The 17,173-nt window shown below is 48.3% G+C and overlaps 1 protein-coding gene across 3 annotated transcripts in view; it reads left to right on the top strand.

Moving 5' to 3' along the window:
* Positions 1-17,173, top strand: part of TEP1 (telomerase associated protein 1) — a 41,011-nt gene that overhangs the window by 12,542 nt on the left and 11,296 nt on the right. For all 3 annotated transcript variants that reach the window (XR_005718759.1, XM_040227063.1, XM_040227064.1), the window contains exons 8-33: positions 1,037-1,161; positions 1,342-1,499; positions 3,969-4,078; positions 4,435-4,525; positions 4,752-4,938; positions 6,695-6,863; positions 7,229-7,387; positions 7,560-7,637; positions 8,913-9,040; positions 9,370-9,429; positions 10,319-10,477; positions 11,448-11,624; positions 11,798-11,918; positions 12,468-12,592; positions 12,843-12,956; positions 13,053-13,170; positions 13,319-13,513; positions 13,643-13,818; positions 13,904-14,060; positions 14,170-14,349; positions 14,759-14,851; positions 15,121-15,253; positions 15,393-15,543; positions 15,787-15,920; positions 16,104-16,192; positions 16,469-16,583. Coding sequence is in view for 2 of the 3 variants with exons in the window: in XM_040227063.1 (XP_040082997.1) it covers positions 1,037-1,161; positions 1,342-1,499; positions 3,969-4,078; positions 4,435-4,525; positions 4,752-4,938; positions 6,695-6,863; positions 7,229-7,387; positions 7,560-7,637; positions 8,913-9,040; positions 9,370-9,429; positions 10,319-10,477; positions 11,448-11,624; positions 11,798-11,918; positions 12,468-12,592; positions 12,843-12,956; positions 13,053-13,170; positions 13,319-13,513; positions 13,643-13,818; positions 13,904-14,060; positions 14,170-14,349; positions 14,759-14,851; positions 15,121-15,253; positions 15,393-15,543; positions 15,787-15,920; positions 16,104-16,192; positions 16,469-16,583 (3,502 nt within the window). In the remaining variant the exon portion in view is untranslated. The remainder of the gene's footprint in view (positions 1-1,036; positions 1,162-1,341; positions 1,500-3,968; positions 4,079-4,434; positions 4,526-4,751; positions 4,939-6,694; positions 6,864-7,228; positions 7,388-7,559; positions 7,638-8,912; positions 9,041-9,369; positions 9,430-10,318; positions 10,478-11,447; positions 11,625-11,797; positions 11,919-12,467; positions 12,593-12,842; positions 12,957-13,052; positions 13,171-13,318; positions 13,514-13,642; positions 13,819-13,903; positions 14,061-14,169; positions 14,350-14,758; positions 14,852-15,120; positions 15,254-15,392; positions 15,544-15,786; positions 15,921-16,103; positions 16,193-16,468; positions 16,584-17,173) is intronic.

Genomic DNA, 17,173 nt, shown 5'->3' with positions numbered 1-17,173 from the left:
CCAACGAAGGAGACACAAGAGAGGCAGGTTCAGTCGTGGGGCTGGGAAGATCCTCTGGAGGAGGGCATGGCAACCCACTCCAGTAGTTTTGCCTGGAGAATCCCATGGACAGAGGATCCCAGTGGGCTACGGTTGCCATAGGGTCGCAAAGGGTCGGACACGACTGAAGTGACTTAGCATACGCACATACACACACTTAGTGGTTAAGAGCATAGAATCTGGATCCAGATCACCTAGTTTTGAATCCTACCCCATCCCCACTCCTTACTTGCTGGCTGTGCAACCTTGGTCAAATGACTTACCTTCTCTTGCCTCATTTTCCTCACATAAAAAATGAATCGAATAATAGCAGGACCTGCTTCATTGGGTTTTTTGTGAGGACTAACTAAATCAGTTACTGTATTTAAAGGATTTCTAACAATACCTGGATCTGAACGAGATGTCATCATCATTAAAATAAGATTATTAGGGAAATATATTAGTATTACAAGAAAACACATCTTCAGTTGGTTCACTGGTCTTTTCATCCTATTAATATACCCCAAACTTAGCTCTTCTAAGACAGAAGATTCTGAAAGCCAGCTTCTTTCATTTTTAAACTCCTCACAGCTTACATTGTGCTCCAGTTGCATGCTCCAAGTCTCAGACATTTGTTCCCCAACCAGGGATTGAACCCGTGTTTCCTGCAGTGGAAGCATGGGGTCTTAACCACTGGATCACCAGGGAAGCCCATCAATGATTTAAATAAGAGCTGCTTTCCCTCTCTTTCCCTCTAAGAACCGGCTGTTCTCTGTTTAGTCAATCCCCATCTTGCTTTTGACAAGCCATTCATCCATTGTTAACCGTTGACAGTCCAACTTGTATAGATGAAACACAGTGACCCCACACACCTACTCAGAAGCTCCTGCCGCTGAAGAGTTTTACTCTTTAGCCCTATTCTTTGTCAAATCTAGGTGTAGAATGGTCTTGTTTTCTGAAGAAAATGACCATGTCATAGATTGAATGACCCCTGTGGGACTTGGGAATATTTCCACAGTTCGAGACAACCTATGGTTCCGCGTCAGAGAAAAAGAGTGAGCAAAAGTTCACCCTGAAGAAGTTGGTGCAGAGACTGCACATCCATGAGCCTGCACAGCTTGTCCAGGCCCTGCTGGGCTGCAGGTGAGAAGATGCACACTCCATCTGGATAACCCCCTGAACCTTCAACACCCATAGCCCCCGTCCTTAGAGTTTGAGCAGACCTGGCCTTAACCGGGACTTACTGGCTTTGACTGACTTACTGCTCCTTTCCGAGTTATTTTCAGATGCCTTTGAAATGATGTTTTTCTTTGTCTGTTTCAGATACCCCTCCAACCTACAGGCCTTTTCTCGAAGCCACCTCCCAGGGCCCTGGGATTCTAGCAGAGCCGGGAAGCGGATGAAGCTCGCTCGACCAGAGACCTGGGAGCGGGAGCTGAGCTCACGGGGAAACAAGGCCACTGTCTGGGAGGAACTCATTGGTAGAGTGACCTTGGCTATCAGGCTATCACGCTCCTTTCCTGTCTTTCTCACTCATGCCTCTACATTTTGGCCCCTGAAAGAGAAGTTTCCATGGCATGGTACAGTTATTCTCACTTGGTAGTTCCATCACTGGAAATGATTGGATTTAACAGGTCTGCCATTGACCACACCAACGTGGCCAGTGGCCTCTGCTTTGAATAGCACTGACATCATAGGTAGGTCATAATATCAGACATGACTAGGTGATATGTTAGGTGATGTAATACAAGCCTTTATCAATATATGATGAAAGCATTACCTTCTCTCTGATATCAGTTGTGTCGATACGTGTGTCACTCTTCCAGACAAAGTAGGACTGGGACATGGCACACTGAAATCTCCACCAAAGCCCGTTTTTAGGACACAGATGTTCCAGGTCATATGCCCACATGAGTAAAAAGAATTCAGTCGGGAGGACCAAGTTACTCTCAGTCTGTTTTCTGGCTAGTTTACTTTTAACTATAGAAGGCCCTTTTTACTCCATGTTTTCTTTTACTTCCTCCTTCATCTTTGAAAGTTTAAAATCAGCTTCTTTCTGTTGAAAAATATCAGACTGTAGACTTTTTGACTGCTTGCGGGTTTCTTGGGTTTGTTTGTTTTGTTTTCGTTTGTTTGGTTTTTAGTTGACTGTGTCAGGTATTAGTTATGGTGCGTGGGATCTTCCTTGCACCCGTGGAATCTTTCATTGTGTTGCACCGACTCTCTAGTTGTATGCAGGCTCAGTAGCTCCATGGCATGTGAGATCTTAGTTCCCTGACCAGGGACTGAACCCGAGTCCCCTGCATTGCAAGGTGGACTCTTATCCATCCACTGGACAAGCACAAAGAACCACGAGAAAGTCCTGGCTGTTTGAGTTTTATGGACTTCATATTTTGGAGCTTCAGAAACCCAAGCTGGCTTTTCTTTCTCTTTGAGCTGTCAATTATAGATTGTACTCAGGGCAGACCAAATAGCTCAGCCGCTTATCATCCCTCTCATTTTGTGATTGTCACTGACGGTGTATATATCAGAATCACATGAGAATTAAAACACAAAAGACACACACACACATATACACATGTTTGACAACCTTTTCCCCAACATTTGGTACAACTTTGGGTAGAGTGGGATAAAGAGACCTGGATGGCAGCTAGCATGTTTTGGTGATTCTAGTATGCATCATCTCCACTTCCTCCCTCTGACCCTGAAAATTAAAACTGTGCCATTTATCTTGGTTGAGACAAATGCCCATAATCTAATCCAGTGGTCCCCAGCCCCCTGGATTATATATTGCAGAAATGATTTCTGGGATACACCAGAATTTATGTACATGTATTTTAAAAATTTTTATACATGTACTAATAAATTATGTACTTTAGGAACTACATAATTTATGTAAATATAGCTATGAAGATAAATGTAAAAAATAAAGTATACAATATAAGATAAAATATAATTAGATATACAGATCACTCTTTGGTCTTTAGAGACTAGTAACTCATTAACAAATTTTTTAGAATGAAATCAGTGAACTACTTCATCTATAGAATGAGTATTCATTTTATTTTCTAGTGTATCAAAGAATATGATATTGAATTTAATTTCTTATCAAATTGATCTGGTATATCTTTCATATATAGCAACATTTGAGCAAAACTTATGAGTTTACAAAGGATGCAGTAGGTCATGACTTGTCACATATCATTTACACTGTGTATACAACTTAATTGTTTTACATAATCTAACTCAGAAGAAGACTTATGACTGGAGAACCCCAGGACTTCCAGGAAGCTGAAGGCTTTCTAGCTATAATTCAAATGAGACTTATGTAACCTTAAAAAAGGTACCACCACTTTCCTAATGAAAGCTATTGATGGTAGGCCTACTTACTGGGATGTGGGTTGGGGCCTCATAGGCCAGGGCTGTAATATGGTCTGAGTGTGTTTTGGGGGGTACCCAAGAAAAATATCACACCTCCTGTTTATGTCTACCTTTATCGAAAGAGTGTTTCCAATATTTACTAAACAGATTGAACCCCTGTAATCACTTAGTCCATGTTACATGGTTGCTAGTACTCCATGTATATAATTTATAAGATTACACTTGGAAATTTCTCTTTTAGCCATCTAAAAAGTTTGGAAATCATTACTGTAGAGAATGTATTTTGCCAGTTGAACCCAGTCTCAGGACTGGAGCCAACAAAGTGATGACCTAAGTTGTTTGTTGAAATAGCTAATTCCATAAACGTACAGATTTTGCTCTAAGATCAGGCAACCCAATTTTTATCTTTCCAGGCCTTTAAAACATTTTGTGGACAATAGATCACTTATTAGTACCTCATTTCCTCTAACATAAATATTCTGCCTGGCCTCTGATCATCTTGCTCTGATCTCTGACCTCTCTCATTCATCCTTTGTTTGCTTTTGTCACCCTATGTCTAACTTCGGCAGACAGTGGGAAACTTCCCTTCATGGCCATGCTTCGGAACCTGTGCAACCTGCTGCGGGTTGGAATCAGCGCCCGTCACCACGAGCTTGTGCTGCAGAGACTCCAGCATGCTGTACGTGTGAGGGGCGGGGAGCCAGGCTTTTCCGAGTGGCTGGGGAAGGTCATAGCTACTATGCTGTTTGAGAACTTTCCTTTTTATTTTCTGAGATCATTTCTGTGATTTAACTCACTTAGGAGGGAGTCTGATAGAAAAGAAACAGGGAACCTTCTGTGACTTCCTCCTTTTTTCTTTCCTCATTGTCTCTCAGGACATCTATTCTTTTCTACCTTTGTCTAATATCTATTTTGTCCTTTCCCACCTTCCCATAGGTCTAATAGCGGGGTTATCTCATCTTCCTGGCCCCTGAAGCCTCTGATGCTCCCCATCCCTCTTGGTCCTCTGCTCATGACCCCTCTCTTGCTTTGCAGAAGACGGTGATCCACAGTCGGCAGTTTCCATTCAGATTCCTTAATGCTCATGATTCCATCAATGACCTTGAGGCTCAACTCGAAAAGAAAGGTAATATATCTCTTCTTCCAACTCCTGTTTATCTCTCATGTCTGAGAACAGATGAGATAGTAGCACTGGTATTTTCAGCCTCTTACTTTCCACTCACAGTGTATGGGGTGGGCAGAGGTCAGACACTGGCCAGCCTCAGGAGTCAGAACTCAAGACAGCATTGATGGGAAGATAAGAGGAGGGAATAGAAGCTGCCTAACTCAGATACTTACCTGTTGCCACCCAGAGTTGCCATTTCCTTCCAACACACAACTGATAAAGCAGATAATAATTAAAAACACAAAATATGGCAAGAAGCATGCCTATTCCTGGCAGTTTCGCCAACCAAGCCGTCGGGAACTTCGGACAGCAATGATGATCCCTGTGATATATGAACAGCTCAAGCGGAAGAAGCTGAAAATACACAAGGCCAGGTGTGTGCGTGAGTATGTGCTATCTGGGAGCAAAGGGTGGGCGTGAGAGGCACCCTAAAAGGGCTTGGAAGTCATCTGGAAACCTAGCTTTTATTCTATGAAAACATGCTTGTCAGTCATCCCAGTCACTGAAACTTGACTGTTTCCAGTCATCTTTTGCATAGAAAACCTAGTCTTTAACTTTGTCCTGCAGAGAGATCGTGAAACAAAATCAGTGTTTGGCCTCCGCTCTATTATCTGTGGTTGCCTTGTTGGTTTCTGTGGACTCTGTCAGCCTATGTAGCATTTCCCTTTGTACACGATAGTGCCTCTCCACCTATGCTCTGGTTCATACTCTTCTTTCTTTTTCTTCTCTGTCTTATCTGTTTCTTTTTCTTTTTGTTTCTCTCTTCTGTGAATTTTCTGACCCATTCACTTTCCTTTCTCTTTTGATGCATATAAAGATTGTTATCCTCAAGCAGACTCAAAGATAACCGGTTCTGTAAGCTTGATGAATTCCCAGTATTTTGTCCTTTTAGATACTTCTTCATTCATTTTCATTCAAGACAAATGCAGGTCTCATCTAACCTTCTAATAGGACTCAGTGGCCAGGACCCGCCTGAGTCAGTGGATCAGTGGCTGAACACAGGGCCATTAAAGAATTAAGCTGAGGGTGTAGTCCTAACAGTATGTCTTTGCTGGTCAGTTTGGTAGCCACCAGCTACATCTCGTTCTTGAGCACCTGAAATGTGACTAGTGGGAACTGAGATGTGCTGGATTTTGAGGGCAGTGTGAAGAAGGATGCAAAATATCTCATTTTTAATTTTTGTATTAACATGTTGAAATGAAAAATACATATATACATTAGACTAAATTAAATGTGATATTAATCATTCCTGTTTCTTTTTACTTTTTAAAATATGGCTACTAGAAAAACTTACATTATATGTATAATTTCAATTTCATTTCATTAATTGTAATTTATTTCTACTGGATAGGCAATGGTAGAGACTGCTGGCTTCTCTAGATTAAAAAAATGATGAAAAAAATTAAACATGTACACAAGTAATGAGAATAACATAATGGACTCCCATTCAGTGAAAAATCAAGATTTTACCAGCCTTCATTTCCTGATCCCTCTCTTTCCTTTCTTTGAAGATGTTTTTAAAAACAAATGCCAAATAATATGATACATTTTCTATCATTCCCCATATTTACTAGCTGGAGCTCTGAAAAGAACCACCTTCTGTGAACTAAAGCTATTTAGTTACTCTGAAATAGAGATTGTCTTGGAAAGGTGGGATGAATGTTTCTTTTTCCTTTAATTGCCATTTTTCAGAGTAAGAAGTTAGTGTTTGTTCTTCAAATTGCAATTTAAAAATAATAAGCAGCAGTTGGAAATTTCCTGGTACTCTGACTATTGGGGCCAGTTTTGTCCCTGGTTAGGCAGCTCATATATCCAAAGCTGCCCTGCACAGCCCCCACCCCACAAAAAAGTTGCAGTTAAATCTTGCCTCATGAAGTAAATATGGATTGATGTGGTAAGCATGGCAAGCAGTGTCTGAGAGTGGGTCTACTCCATGGGATGGATTAGCAGAGTCCTGTAGAATGGGGCCGAGGGAAGTTCTGTCCCTATTTTTTCTGCTGACACTGGAGACGGGCTGTGGATGGGTGGAAACTTAATACTTGAGTGGCAAGTTCTCATCTTCCCGTCTGCGTCCAAGTGGTAAACAGAGAAGCCCCTGAGCCCTCCCATCTGTTTCTTTCCTGCCTGCAGACAGTGGAAATGTGACCGTGAGATGCTGGCTCGGTATCGACAGGCCCTGGAGACAGCTGTGAACCTCTCCGTCAAACACAGCCTGCCCCCACTGCCAGGCCGCACCCTCCTGGTCTATCTGACAGATGCCAGTGCAGACAGAATCCTTTCCAAGAGCAACCCACAAGGGGTAAGACGCTCCTGCTCGGCAGGCAGATTCTTTACCACTGAGTCGCCTGTGAAGCCCTTCTACTTTCATGGGGGGAGGATTTATTTATTTACTTATGTGGCTGTGCCAGGCCTTAGTTGTGGGACGCAGGATCTTTAGTTGTGGCATGTGGGATCTACTTCCCTGACCATGGATTGAATCTGGATCCCCTGAATTGGGAGTCTGGAGTCCATTACTGGACCACCAGAGAAGTTTTTGAAACTATTTCAGTTGGGGACTTTGTCCACTTTTCCTAACCAGTGGAGACATTTGGTCTCCAGATTTGGGTGGGCAAAGTGGATTCTAAAATAGGGGAGCCTATTTCACCCTGATGCTTGTCCAATCAGCCCCCTCTGAACTATGTGCTGCTGTTGATTGCGATGATGATGGTACGGACGGAGCAGGTGGAGCTTTTGCTGTGTGGAGGGGGCATTGTGAAGACTGCTGTGATTAAGGCAGAGGAAGGCATCCTGAAAACTGCCACCGAACTCCAAGCTCAAGTCCAGGTCAGACACTCACCCTTACCTTGCAAAACTGCATAACTAGACAGATGCCTGGGAACAGCTAACTTCAGGGAAGGCTCGGATCTACTCAGTTCTGAAGATTAGCAGACTACAGTATTTGTTGTTTACTGACCATCTCCTGTGCAACTGCATGACATGAGTTTCTTTCCTTCAGAAGTCAGATGAAAACTGTGAACAGTCCCTGACTACTTTGGGGAAGCACTTGCTGTCTCTGGCTACCCAAAGGGTCCCTGTGAGTACTGCTCCTTCCCTGAGAAACTCTCCCTTCCTCCACGTTTTCCTCCACATGGATGTATCTCATTTTTCAAAGCTTCCTTGTAACCTATGCACAATACCCTGCTGACTGCAACCCCCTACTCAGTGGTATGCTGGTAAATATTTTTTTTATGCTGGTAGATATTTGCCTCAAATAGCAATCTGGAAAAATCATCTTAGTTAATAGCTTTTGCTAATTTCCATGGAATAAATACTTCTTCCATGACTGATTTCAAACTACCCACATGCTTCATTGACCACAGAGTTAGAAAGAGTTGCTCAGTAGCACACCTTTGTATAGCAATTCTATAATATATATAACATGGATGTAAATAAGGTCAAGAGTATTTAATGGTGAAATGTGGTAAAATAATTAGGTAGTGATGATGTTTTAGTATTTATTACCTTTGTTTTTAATGTAATTTATTTGACTGTGAGCTTATACAATTTAATATTTAATGGTGGCCATATTTAACAGCTGGCTCACAGAGTTCCTATAAGTTTGACAGTCAGCTTTTGTGAGCCTAAATGTGCCAGCTACACACCACCCCTACCCCAAACTCCACTTTATTTTTTATTTTTGTTAAAAATTTAATATAATTTTTAAAGGTTACATTCCAAGTACAATTATTATAAAATATTGACTATAGTCCCCATGTTGTACAATACATCCTTGAGCCTATCTTACACCCAGTAATTTCTGTCTCCCACCCCCCACCCCCATATTGCCCACCACCGGTAACCACTTGTTTGTTCTCTGTATGTGTGAGTTTGCTTCTTTTTTGTTTTATTCTCTAGTTTGTTGTATTTTTCAGATTCCACACATAAGTGATACCATATAGTGTTTGTCTTTGTCCTGTCTGACTTATTTCATTTAGCACAATGCCCTCCAGGTCTACCCATATTGCTGCAAATGGCAAATTTTCCTTCTTTTTTATGGCTGAGTAGTATTCCATATTGTGTGTGTGTGTGTGTGTGTGTGTGTGTGCACGTGCGTGTGTGTGACATCTTCTTTATCCATTCATCTGTTGATGGACACTTAGGTTGCTTTCGTATCTCGGCAACCCCTAATCCACTTTGACGCTCTTCAGGTCAGGGTGAAATGACTTTTTGCACCCTCAGTATGCTCCAGAAAGGCCATTTACACCCACCTCAGTTCTCCTAGTTCCTCTGCCCTCAGAGATCCTGTCTCTTGAAATGCTGAGCTCTTTGGCACCTCCCTGGTCTCAGCCCCTCCCCTTTCATCTTACAGGTGGACAGGGTCATTGTCTTTGGCCAAACTACAAACGAGAAACTGATAAATGCAGCCAAACAGCTCTTCTGGCAGCACGTGAATCCCAAGTGCCTCTTTGTTGGTGTTCTCCTAAGGGCAAGTTACCTGTAAGGGCGCTCATGGTCCTTGCTCAGTCCCAGCAGATAGTGATCCGTATTTCCTGTCTATCCCTACTAAAGCTTGGGATACTCCCACTCTCTAGGCCCCTCCCCATTTCTGCCTCTTACCTCTGTTGCACTTCTAGTGCTAGAACCTTCTCTGAAGTCTTCAGCCTGGCCCCGTACCCCTTTGTGATGGTCCACCCCACTTCTAGTCTAGCACGGAATCCTATTAAAGGTGCAGAGGTCGGGGTGGTGGTCCTTCCTAGGGTGTTGGGGGCAGTGACCCTGTGTTCTTGGCACTGTTTCTGACTGCTAGTGACTTCTTTCTTTGCCAGATGTACCGATTTGAATCCCAATGACGTGACACTCTCAGGCTGTACTGATGGGATACTGAAGTGAGTATAGCACAGATATTGGAGAGGTTGGAGGCTTTGTTAGAACATCTTTTAGAAATTATCTGTGGCTTCTGCTCTAACCACTTCATTTTTAAGCAAGATAAAAGATTATTCTGCTTTTACAGCTGTCTAGGCATGGCAGCAACATGATATTACAGGTACCTGGTCATCTTCTATTGTTGCTCTACCATTTTCAAATACTCTGCTTCTACTTTATAGTTCAAGATGTCTGCTACAGCTCCAGCCATCATTTTTATATTAATCTAGTGGGAAAGGAGAAAAGGGAACATAGGAGATTGTACTGTTTGCTTTTAAGGGTACAACTCAGGAGTTGGTCCCATCATTTCTATTCATTCTCTGAGGCCCCTGTTCCATTCCATTTCAGAGGAAATACCATGTTAACTTTATTTATTTATGCCTGATCTACAGAAATCTTTGTTTTTCATTTTTTTCTCCACTGTTAGGCTTCCCACTTGTTTTCTTCTCTGCTGTTTCCTTTGGATGCCACCCATTGCCTGATGTTAGGAAGCCTCATGCTCCTCCCTTCCCAGGGAGCTTTCATGGCTGGTACAGAGCTAATCAAGCCCGGAGCTGATCAACCTTAACCTTTACATCTTCATTCAGCCCAGTTGCCCCTGGTCCAACAGAAAGCCTGTGATAACCATGCACACAGAAGAGGCTATGCCTGGGTTTCTTCTCGATTCCCTCATTCCTCTGGTTCTTCTTCCTTATTTTAAATCTATGTTTATGGTAATCTTCCAAAGAAACTCCGATTAACTGGTTGACCTAATTTAGCCATATCTTTGTCCCTTGCCCCCTCGGAAGACCTTCCTGATTTCCTCTCACTCTGCTATTTTGTTCTCATTTATTTTGTCACTCTTTATTTCAGGTTCATTGCAGAGCGTGGGGCCTCCCGGCTTCTAGAACATGTAGGCCAAATGGACAAAATATTCAAGATTCCACCACCCCCAGGGAAGACAGGGGTCCAGTCTCTCCGGCCCCTGGAAGAGAATACGCCAAGCCCCTTGGCTCCTGTTTCCCAGCTTGGGTCAGTCTGTTTTTTTATGCCTTTGTGAACTGGGAGGGGCTTAGTCGAAACCTAGAGAAACTCAAGTGACTGAAATTCTGGCTGTTGAGATGCTGCTTGCTCTATTTGCTGAGGAACATTTCTTCTTCCCAGGCAGAGGGTTGTCTAACACAGACGGTGAGCATGTCCCTTACTGTACTAGGGAGAGGGGCTAGAAGGTGAGGCAGGCAGTGGGCACCAGGGCTCAGACAGAGGCCTTCTTGGCACAGGCTGTGGCTTTCTCATCCTAGCTTTGCCAAATAGTAGCTGAAGTTTGGGCTAGTTGCTTGATGTCTTAAGCTGTAGTTTCTTTCGTTTATTTATTTTTGGTTGCACTGGGTTTTTTCATTGCTGGCTGTGGGCTTTCTCTAGCTGTGGCTAGTGGGGCTATTCTCTAGTGGCTGTATGCAGGCTTCTCATTGTGGTGGCTTCTCCTGTTGTGGAGCACGGACTCGAGGCACACATGTGTTAGTGGTTGTGGTGTGTGGGCTCGGTAGCTGCGGCTTACGGGCTCTAGAGCATGGGCTCAGTAGTTGCGGCATGCAAGCTCAGTTGCCCCATGACATGTGGAATCATCCTGGACCAGAGATTGAACCTGTGTCCCCTGCACTGGCAGGCAGATTTTTAACCACTAGGCCACCAGGGAAATTCAAGCTGTAGTTTCTTGATCAGCAAATCAGAGAGAATGATTGTGCTTACCTCACAGTGCAACTCGGGCCCATTTCATGGGCAGGATAGTAGATGCATAATAATCATTGCTGACACAGGAGGGGTACACGAGAAATAGCCAGTGGGATTTAATTTCCAGGCTCTGCATTTGATGTTACAAGCCTGTTATTCACTGGAGGCCAGTTGGATACCGGCTGCCATCTGTTGTACCTGGCTCAGCAGGGTGAGGGGTGGTCACAGGCCTGTCTATGGGCTGTGGGGCTGACCCCTGGTTCACCCGCAGATGGCGAAGCATCCGGCTTTTCATTTCCTCCACTTTCCGGGACATGCATGGGGAGCGGGACCTGCTGCTGAGGTCACTGCTGCCAGCACTGCAGGCCCGAGCGGCCCCCTACCGCATCAGCCTTCATGCCATCGACCTGCGCTGGGGCATCACTGAGGAGGACACCCGTCGGAATAGGTATGGGGGCTGCTGAGAAGAGGGGCTGGGTTGGAGATGAAGGGCTTGAGTGGTGGCAGGGCTGGGGCTGCAAGGATGGCTGAGGGCTGTGGGCCAGAGGTGCTCTTTGGATGCTATGGGATGTGAGCTGGGCCCAGTCTCCCTGACACAGTGCTCCCATAACCTTCCTGCAGACAGCTGGAAGTGTGCCTCGGGGAGGTGGAGAACTCACAGCTGTTTGTGGGGATCCTGGGCTCCCGCTATGGCTATGTTCCCCCCAGCTACAGCCTCCCTGACCATCTTCACTTCCGCTGGGTAAGACAGACATGGTTGGGGCAGGGGTGGGAGAAGTCACAGTGTGTCTAGAACCCCGGGACTCTGCACAGGCAGATGCTTGAGACTTGAAGTGAAACACAGGCAGAAGGTTCTGTGAGTGACCAAGTCCTAGGTGAGGGAATTCCTTTGGGAAATACCTCTGGGTTGGCCACAGGATGCGAGAGGTAGGCGGTCGGTCTGATTAGGCTTTGCCATCTGACAGAGCTGGGTTCTGATCACTCTTCCGTCATTGTGAGGCTTAATGGAAAATGGTTTCTGCTAATCTAGACTCAGCTTCTTCTATATTAAGGAGAAGCAGTGATGTCTACATTGCAGGGTTATTACGAGAATCAAGAAGGCTCAAAAAAATGTCCAACCTGTGAGAGGCATTCAATAAACGTTAGCTATTAGCTCTATTTTTACTGGCTAGTTGTCTGGAGAGAGAGGGGAACGTTACCGAGGTGAAGGGCCCCAGGTCATGGCAGGTCTCACGGGAGGGGATAGTGTGACCAGGACTGAACCCACCTGCTCCCTGCCCTCTCCCTGCAGGCCCAGCAGTACCCTGCAGGTCGCTCTGTGACAGAGATGGAGGTGATGCAGTTCCTGAATCGGGGCCTCCGCCTGCAGCCTTCTGCCCAGCCTCTCCTCTACTTCCGGGATTCTAGCTTCCTCAGGTACCTTCGCAGAAGGCCAGATAGGCTCAGTGGGGGTGTCTTCTCTTCCTAACGTTCAGAGTACAAGAGGGGGTGCCTAGGATGGAGAAGCAGGAATCAGAGAGCTTGCCTTGCAGCTGAAGGTGGGAGATCTCCATTGGAGCAGTTTCTTGAGGAGTTTCAGGGAACCACAGCCAGGTCTGGTGGCTGGCGGAGGAGAGGTGCTTTGGTCTGAATCCAGCCCCACTCTTGGGGTGTCTTTGGTGGTCAGCTCTGTGCCAGATGCCTGGAAATCGGACTTTATTTCTGAGTCTGAAGAAGCTGCCCATCGGATCTCAGAACTGAAGAGCTATCTGAGCAGACAGGAAGGGATCACCTGTCGCAGGTGAGCTGGGAGAGCTAGGGAGCACCTGCCTGGAGAGATGCGATGAGGGGTGTGCCGGGCCTGCTCTGACCCTGCTTGTGCTCGCTCTGCCCACAGATACCGCTGTGAGTGGGGCGGTGTGGCAGCTGGCCGGCCCTATGTCGGGGGGCTGGAGGAGTTTGGGCAGCTGGTTCTGCAGGACGTGTGGAATATGATCCAGAAGCTTTACCTCCAGGTCAGCAGGAGTGCTGGTGGCCAGGGGAGTGGAAAGGGGGTAGGGTGGTCCTGGGTGGGAAGTGACTTGGTGGGGGTGCTGTAAGTTTTAGGCCTGGGGTCCTGAGGAGTGTGGAAACATAGACAGTCACTGCCCCACGTGCCCTCAGCCTGGGGCCCAGCCGGAGCAGCCAGTGCCCATCCCAGATGACGACTTGGTCCAGGCCACCTTTCAGCAGCTAAAGAAGCCGTCGAGTCCTGCCCGACCACGCCTTCTTCAGGACACAGTGCGGCAGCTCACGCAGCACCAGGGGAGGCTGAGCCTGGTGACCGGGCAGTCGGGACAGGGCAAGACCGCCTTCCTGGTACAGGGTCCCAGAGGCCTAGACAGGAGGGAGGGAGGGCTGTGTGTGCTCGGGAGGGCTAAGGAGGAGGGGCACCGGAAGCTGGCGTATGTGAAATGTGACCACGTTTTCTGTTCTCTTCCCCCTCAGGCATCCCTTGTGTCAGCCCTGCAGGCTCCGGATGGGGCCACGGTGGCCCCCTTAGTCTTCTTCCACTTTTCAGGGGCCCGCCCTGACCACAGTCTTGCCCTCACCCTGCTCAGACGCCTCTGTGCCTATCTCCATAGCCAACTGGAGGAGCCAAGTGCCCTCCCCAGCACCTACCGGTGTGTTTCTCCCCTACCTAGACCGGCCTGCTGATAGCCCCTGATACCATCCCCGTTGACGCTGGCCCTCCCCCTCTGCACCCAGGGGCCTGGTGTGGGAGCTGCAGCAGAGGCTACTGCCCAAGTCTGCTGAGTCCCTGAGAACTGGCCAGCCTCTGGTGCTGATCGTCGATGGGGCTGACAGATTGGTGGACCAGCGTGGGCAGCTGATCTCGGACTGGATCCCAAAGACCCTTCCCCGGGTGAGTGTGAGAAGGAGGCGAGGTGGGATGATGTAGGGAGAGGGGCTTCTCCAACAATATTCTCCCCGCTTTCCTTCTTCATCGCTACCCTTTTGTCCAAATCTCACAGGGGGTGCACCTAGTGCTGAGCATGTCCAGTGATTCTGGCCTGGGGGAGACCCTTGAGCAGAGTCAGGGTGCCCACATGGTGGCCCTGGGGCCTCTGGAGCCATCTGCCCGGGCCCGGCTGGTGCGAGAAGAACTGGCCCTGTATGGGAAGCGGCTGGAGGAGTCACCGTTTAACAACCAGGTTGGGTCTAGGCTGGCGCTGATAGATGTGAGGGGTGACTCTGGGAGCTGTGAGGATCTGAGTCCTGAAGCTACCAGCTGCCCTGCACAGACCAGCTCCTTCGTTTTCTCAGGAAGTCTGTGCAGGAGAAGAGGACTGTGATTGCTGATAATATTGCCTGGTCCTTTTCCCCTGGTCAATGGCTGTGGTTATCTATCTGGGTGAACCAGCAGGTGCGGGGGGAGAGTGGGGTGAGCTGGGCAGAGCAGTGCCAGGCAGAGATGGCTGTGTCCTGAGCGATGCGGTGGGTCTCTCCCCTGTGGGGGCTCTCAGAGAGAAGCTGCCCCGCACTGGGCTTGGTGCCCGAGTGGAGGGCGGTGGCCGGGGGCTGGCTCTCTGGTCCAGAGCTGAGTCCTCGGAGTCTCGTCAGATGCGGCTGCTGCTGGTGAAGCGGGGGTCAGTGCTGCCACTCTACTTGCGCTTGGTCACCGATCACCTGAGGCTCTTCACGCTCTACGAGCAGGTCGGTTGAGGATGTGACCCCTCACTCCTCATCTTCTGTATCCTAACCCCATTTCCCATTCTCCATTCAACCTCTTCCTCCGCATCCCTCACCCCTTCCCACCCTCCTCCTTTGCCACTCCTCATCCACACCCCCAACCTGCTTCCCTCCCACCGGTGTTTCCTTTTCATCCCTTCCCATGCTTTTCCCTGCTGCCCCATCTCCTACCCACTCCGAAGCTGCCTCTCCCCTTCCCTGCACTGACGGAGGCCCCTCGCGTCCTCCCCCAGGTTTCTGAGAGGCTCCGGACGCTGCCAGCCACCGTCCCTCTGTTGCTGCAGCATGTCCTGGGCACCCTGGAGCAGGAGCATGGCCCCGACATTCTTCCCCAAGCCTTGGCCACTCTTGAGGCCACACGCAGAGGTCAGCACTTGGAGTGGGCTCAGGGGTTGGATGACCTTGGTTCTGTTGGAGTCTCAGCAAGCTGTGCAGGGAGTGATTAGGGATTAGGTGTGGATGGGTATGCTGCCTGGTTTAGGGCCTCAGAGACCTTGGGTTTCAGGTCTGACAGTGGACCAGTTGCATGGAGTGTTGAGTGCATGGCGGATCCTTCCCAGAGGGACCAAGACCTGGGAAGAAGCAGTGGCTGCTAGTAACAGTGGGGACCCCTACCCCATGGGCCCATTTGCCTACCTCATCCAGAGTCTGCGCAGGTACAAGTGCCCTCACTGAGCTCCCACTGATCTGTGCCTCCCCGTCTTTGAGGCAGGGCCCTGTGTGACCCTCTCTCTTCATCCTCTTCCTCTCTTGGTATAGCCCCTGACACTTGTCTCCAGACCCTGCATGGCTATCACTCAAGTTACCACTGTTTGAGGTGGGGCCCACCTCTGTGCCAGGCTGCTTACTGACAGGCCTTCTCCCTCTTCTCTTGCCTTCTTTCCCTCACACGGGGTCAGTTTGCTAGGGGAGGGACCCCTGGAGCGCCCTGGAGCCCGGCTCTGCCTCCAGGATGGGCCCCTGAGAACGGCCGCCAGGTGTCGTTATGGGAAGAGGCCGGAGCTGGAGAAGACGGCGCACCTCCTCACTGCAGGTGACTGCAGCCTGGTTAACCCCCGGGGCACTGAGCGTGGGGCCTGGTGCTCCCCATCGGCTGGCCTCCTCACCTGCCACCCCAGTGAGGGGATGGTTCTCACTGTAGCCTGAGGGATGTGATCTTTGGAGATGCTTCAGGACTGAGCTCATCTCAGTGTCTTCCTGTGACCCACACCTGCAGCTCAGCTCTGGAAGACGTGTGACCCTGATGCCTCAGGTACCTTCCGAAGGTGCCCTCCGGAAGCCCTGGCAGACCTGCCTTACCACCTGGTTAGTCCCCAGAGCCCATCGGCACCTTCTCCCAAGGAACTGCTTTGGCCGTTCTGAGCCCCCTCTTCCCCCAACTGCCCCCATTATCCTCATGGCTGTTACCTGCCTTCCACCCTCTCTGTACCTCTCTTCTTTCAGTTTTCCAGCCCTCCTCCTTCCGGTCCTTTGTCCCAGCTCCTAAGTCTAAGTATCAGCTGCACGGGCAGGGTCCAAGACTAGACTGTCCCTCCTCACCAGCCTTGTCACATCCCTAATGAATTCAGTCTGACTTTCCAGCTCCAGAGCGGGAACCGTGGCCTTCTTGCCAAGTTCCTCACCAGTCTCCCTGTGGTGGCTGCACATCTGGAACTGGGTCTGACCTCTCAGCTCCTGGAGGCCCATGCCCTCTACGGTGAGATGAGTTACGGGCTGGAGTCTTCTCCAAGCTGTGGGGCCCTGGGTGTGTTCATGGAGTCCTGCTCAGAGGGAACTGTAATGGAAGTAGCAGTTGATTTCTATTCCAAGGTGAAAAATTCCATGAGGGTAAGCAAGTGATTCTTAGGAGACTTTTTACTCAGCTCTCTTAAATCTTAGTGGCCATAAAATTACTTGGGAAACTTGTTCAAATTGCTGATACCTGGGTCCTCAGATTTGGTTTCCTAGGTCTAGAGTGAGACGCAAAGCTTTGTACTTTAAAAAAAAAATAATTTTGTTTACTTAATTATTTCTGACCATGCTGGGTCTTCATCGCTGTTTGGGCTTTTCTCTAGCTGCAGTGAGAGGGGGCTCCTCTCTGGTTGCTGTGCATGGGCTTCTCACTGCGGTGGCTTCTCTGGTTGCTGTGCACGGGCTTCTCACTGCGGTGACTTCTCTGGTTGCTGTGCACGGGCTTCTCGCTGCGGTGGTTTCTCTGGTTGTGGAGCACGGGCTTCTTGCTGCGGTGGCCTCTCTGGTTGCTGTGCACAGGCTTCTCGCTGCGGTGGCTTCTCTGGTTGCTGTGCA

This window comes from Oryx dammah, unplaced genomic scaffold, assembly GCF_014754425.2.
Source record: "Oryx dammah isolate SB20612 unplaced genomic scaffold, SCBI_Odam_1.1 HiC_scaffold_26, whole genome shotgun sequence".
Classification (NCBI taxonomy): Eukaryota; Metazoa; Chordata; class Mammalia; order Artiodactyla; family Bovidae; genus Oryx; species Oryx dammah.
This window is presented reverse-complemented; position numbering and strand designations above follow the sequence as displayed.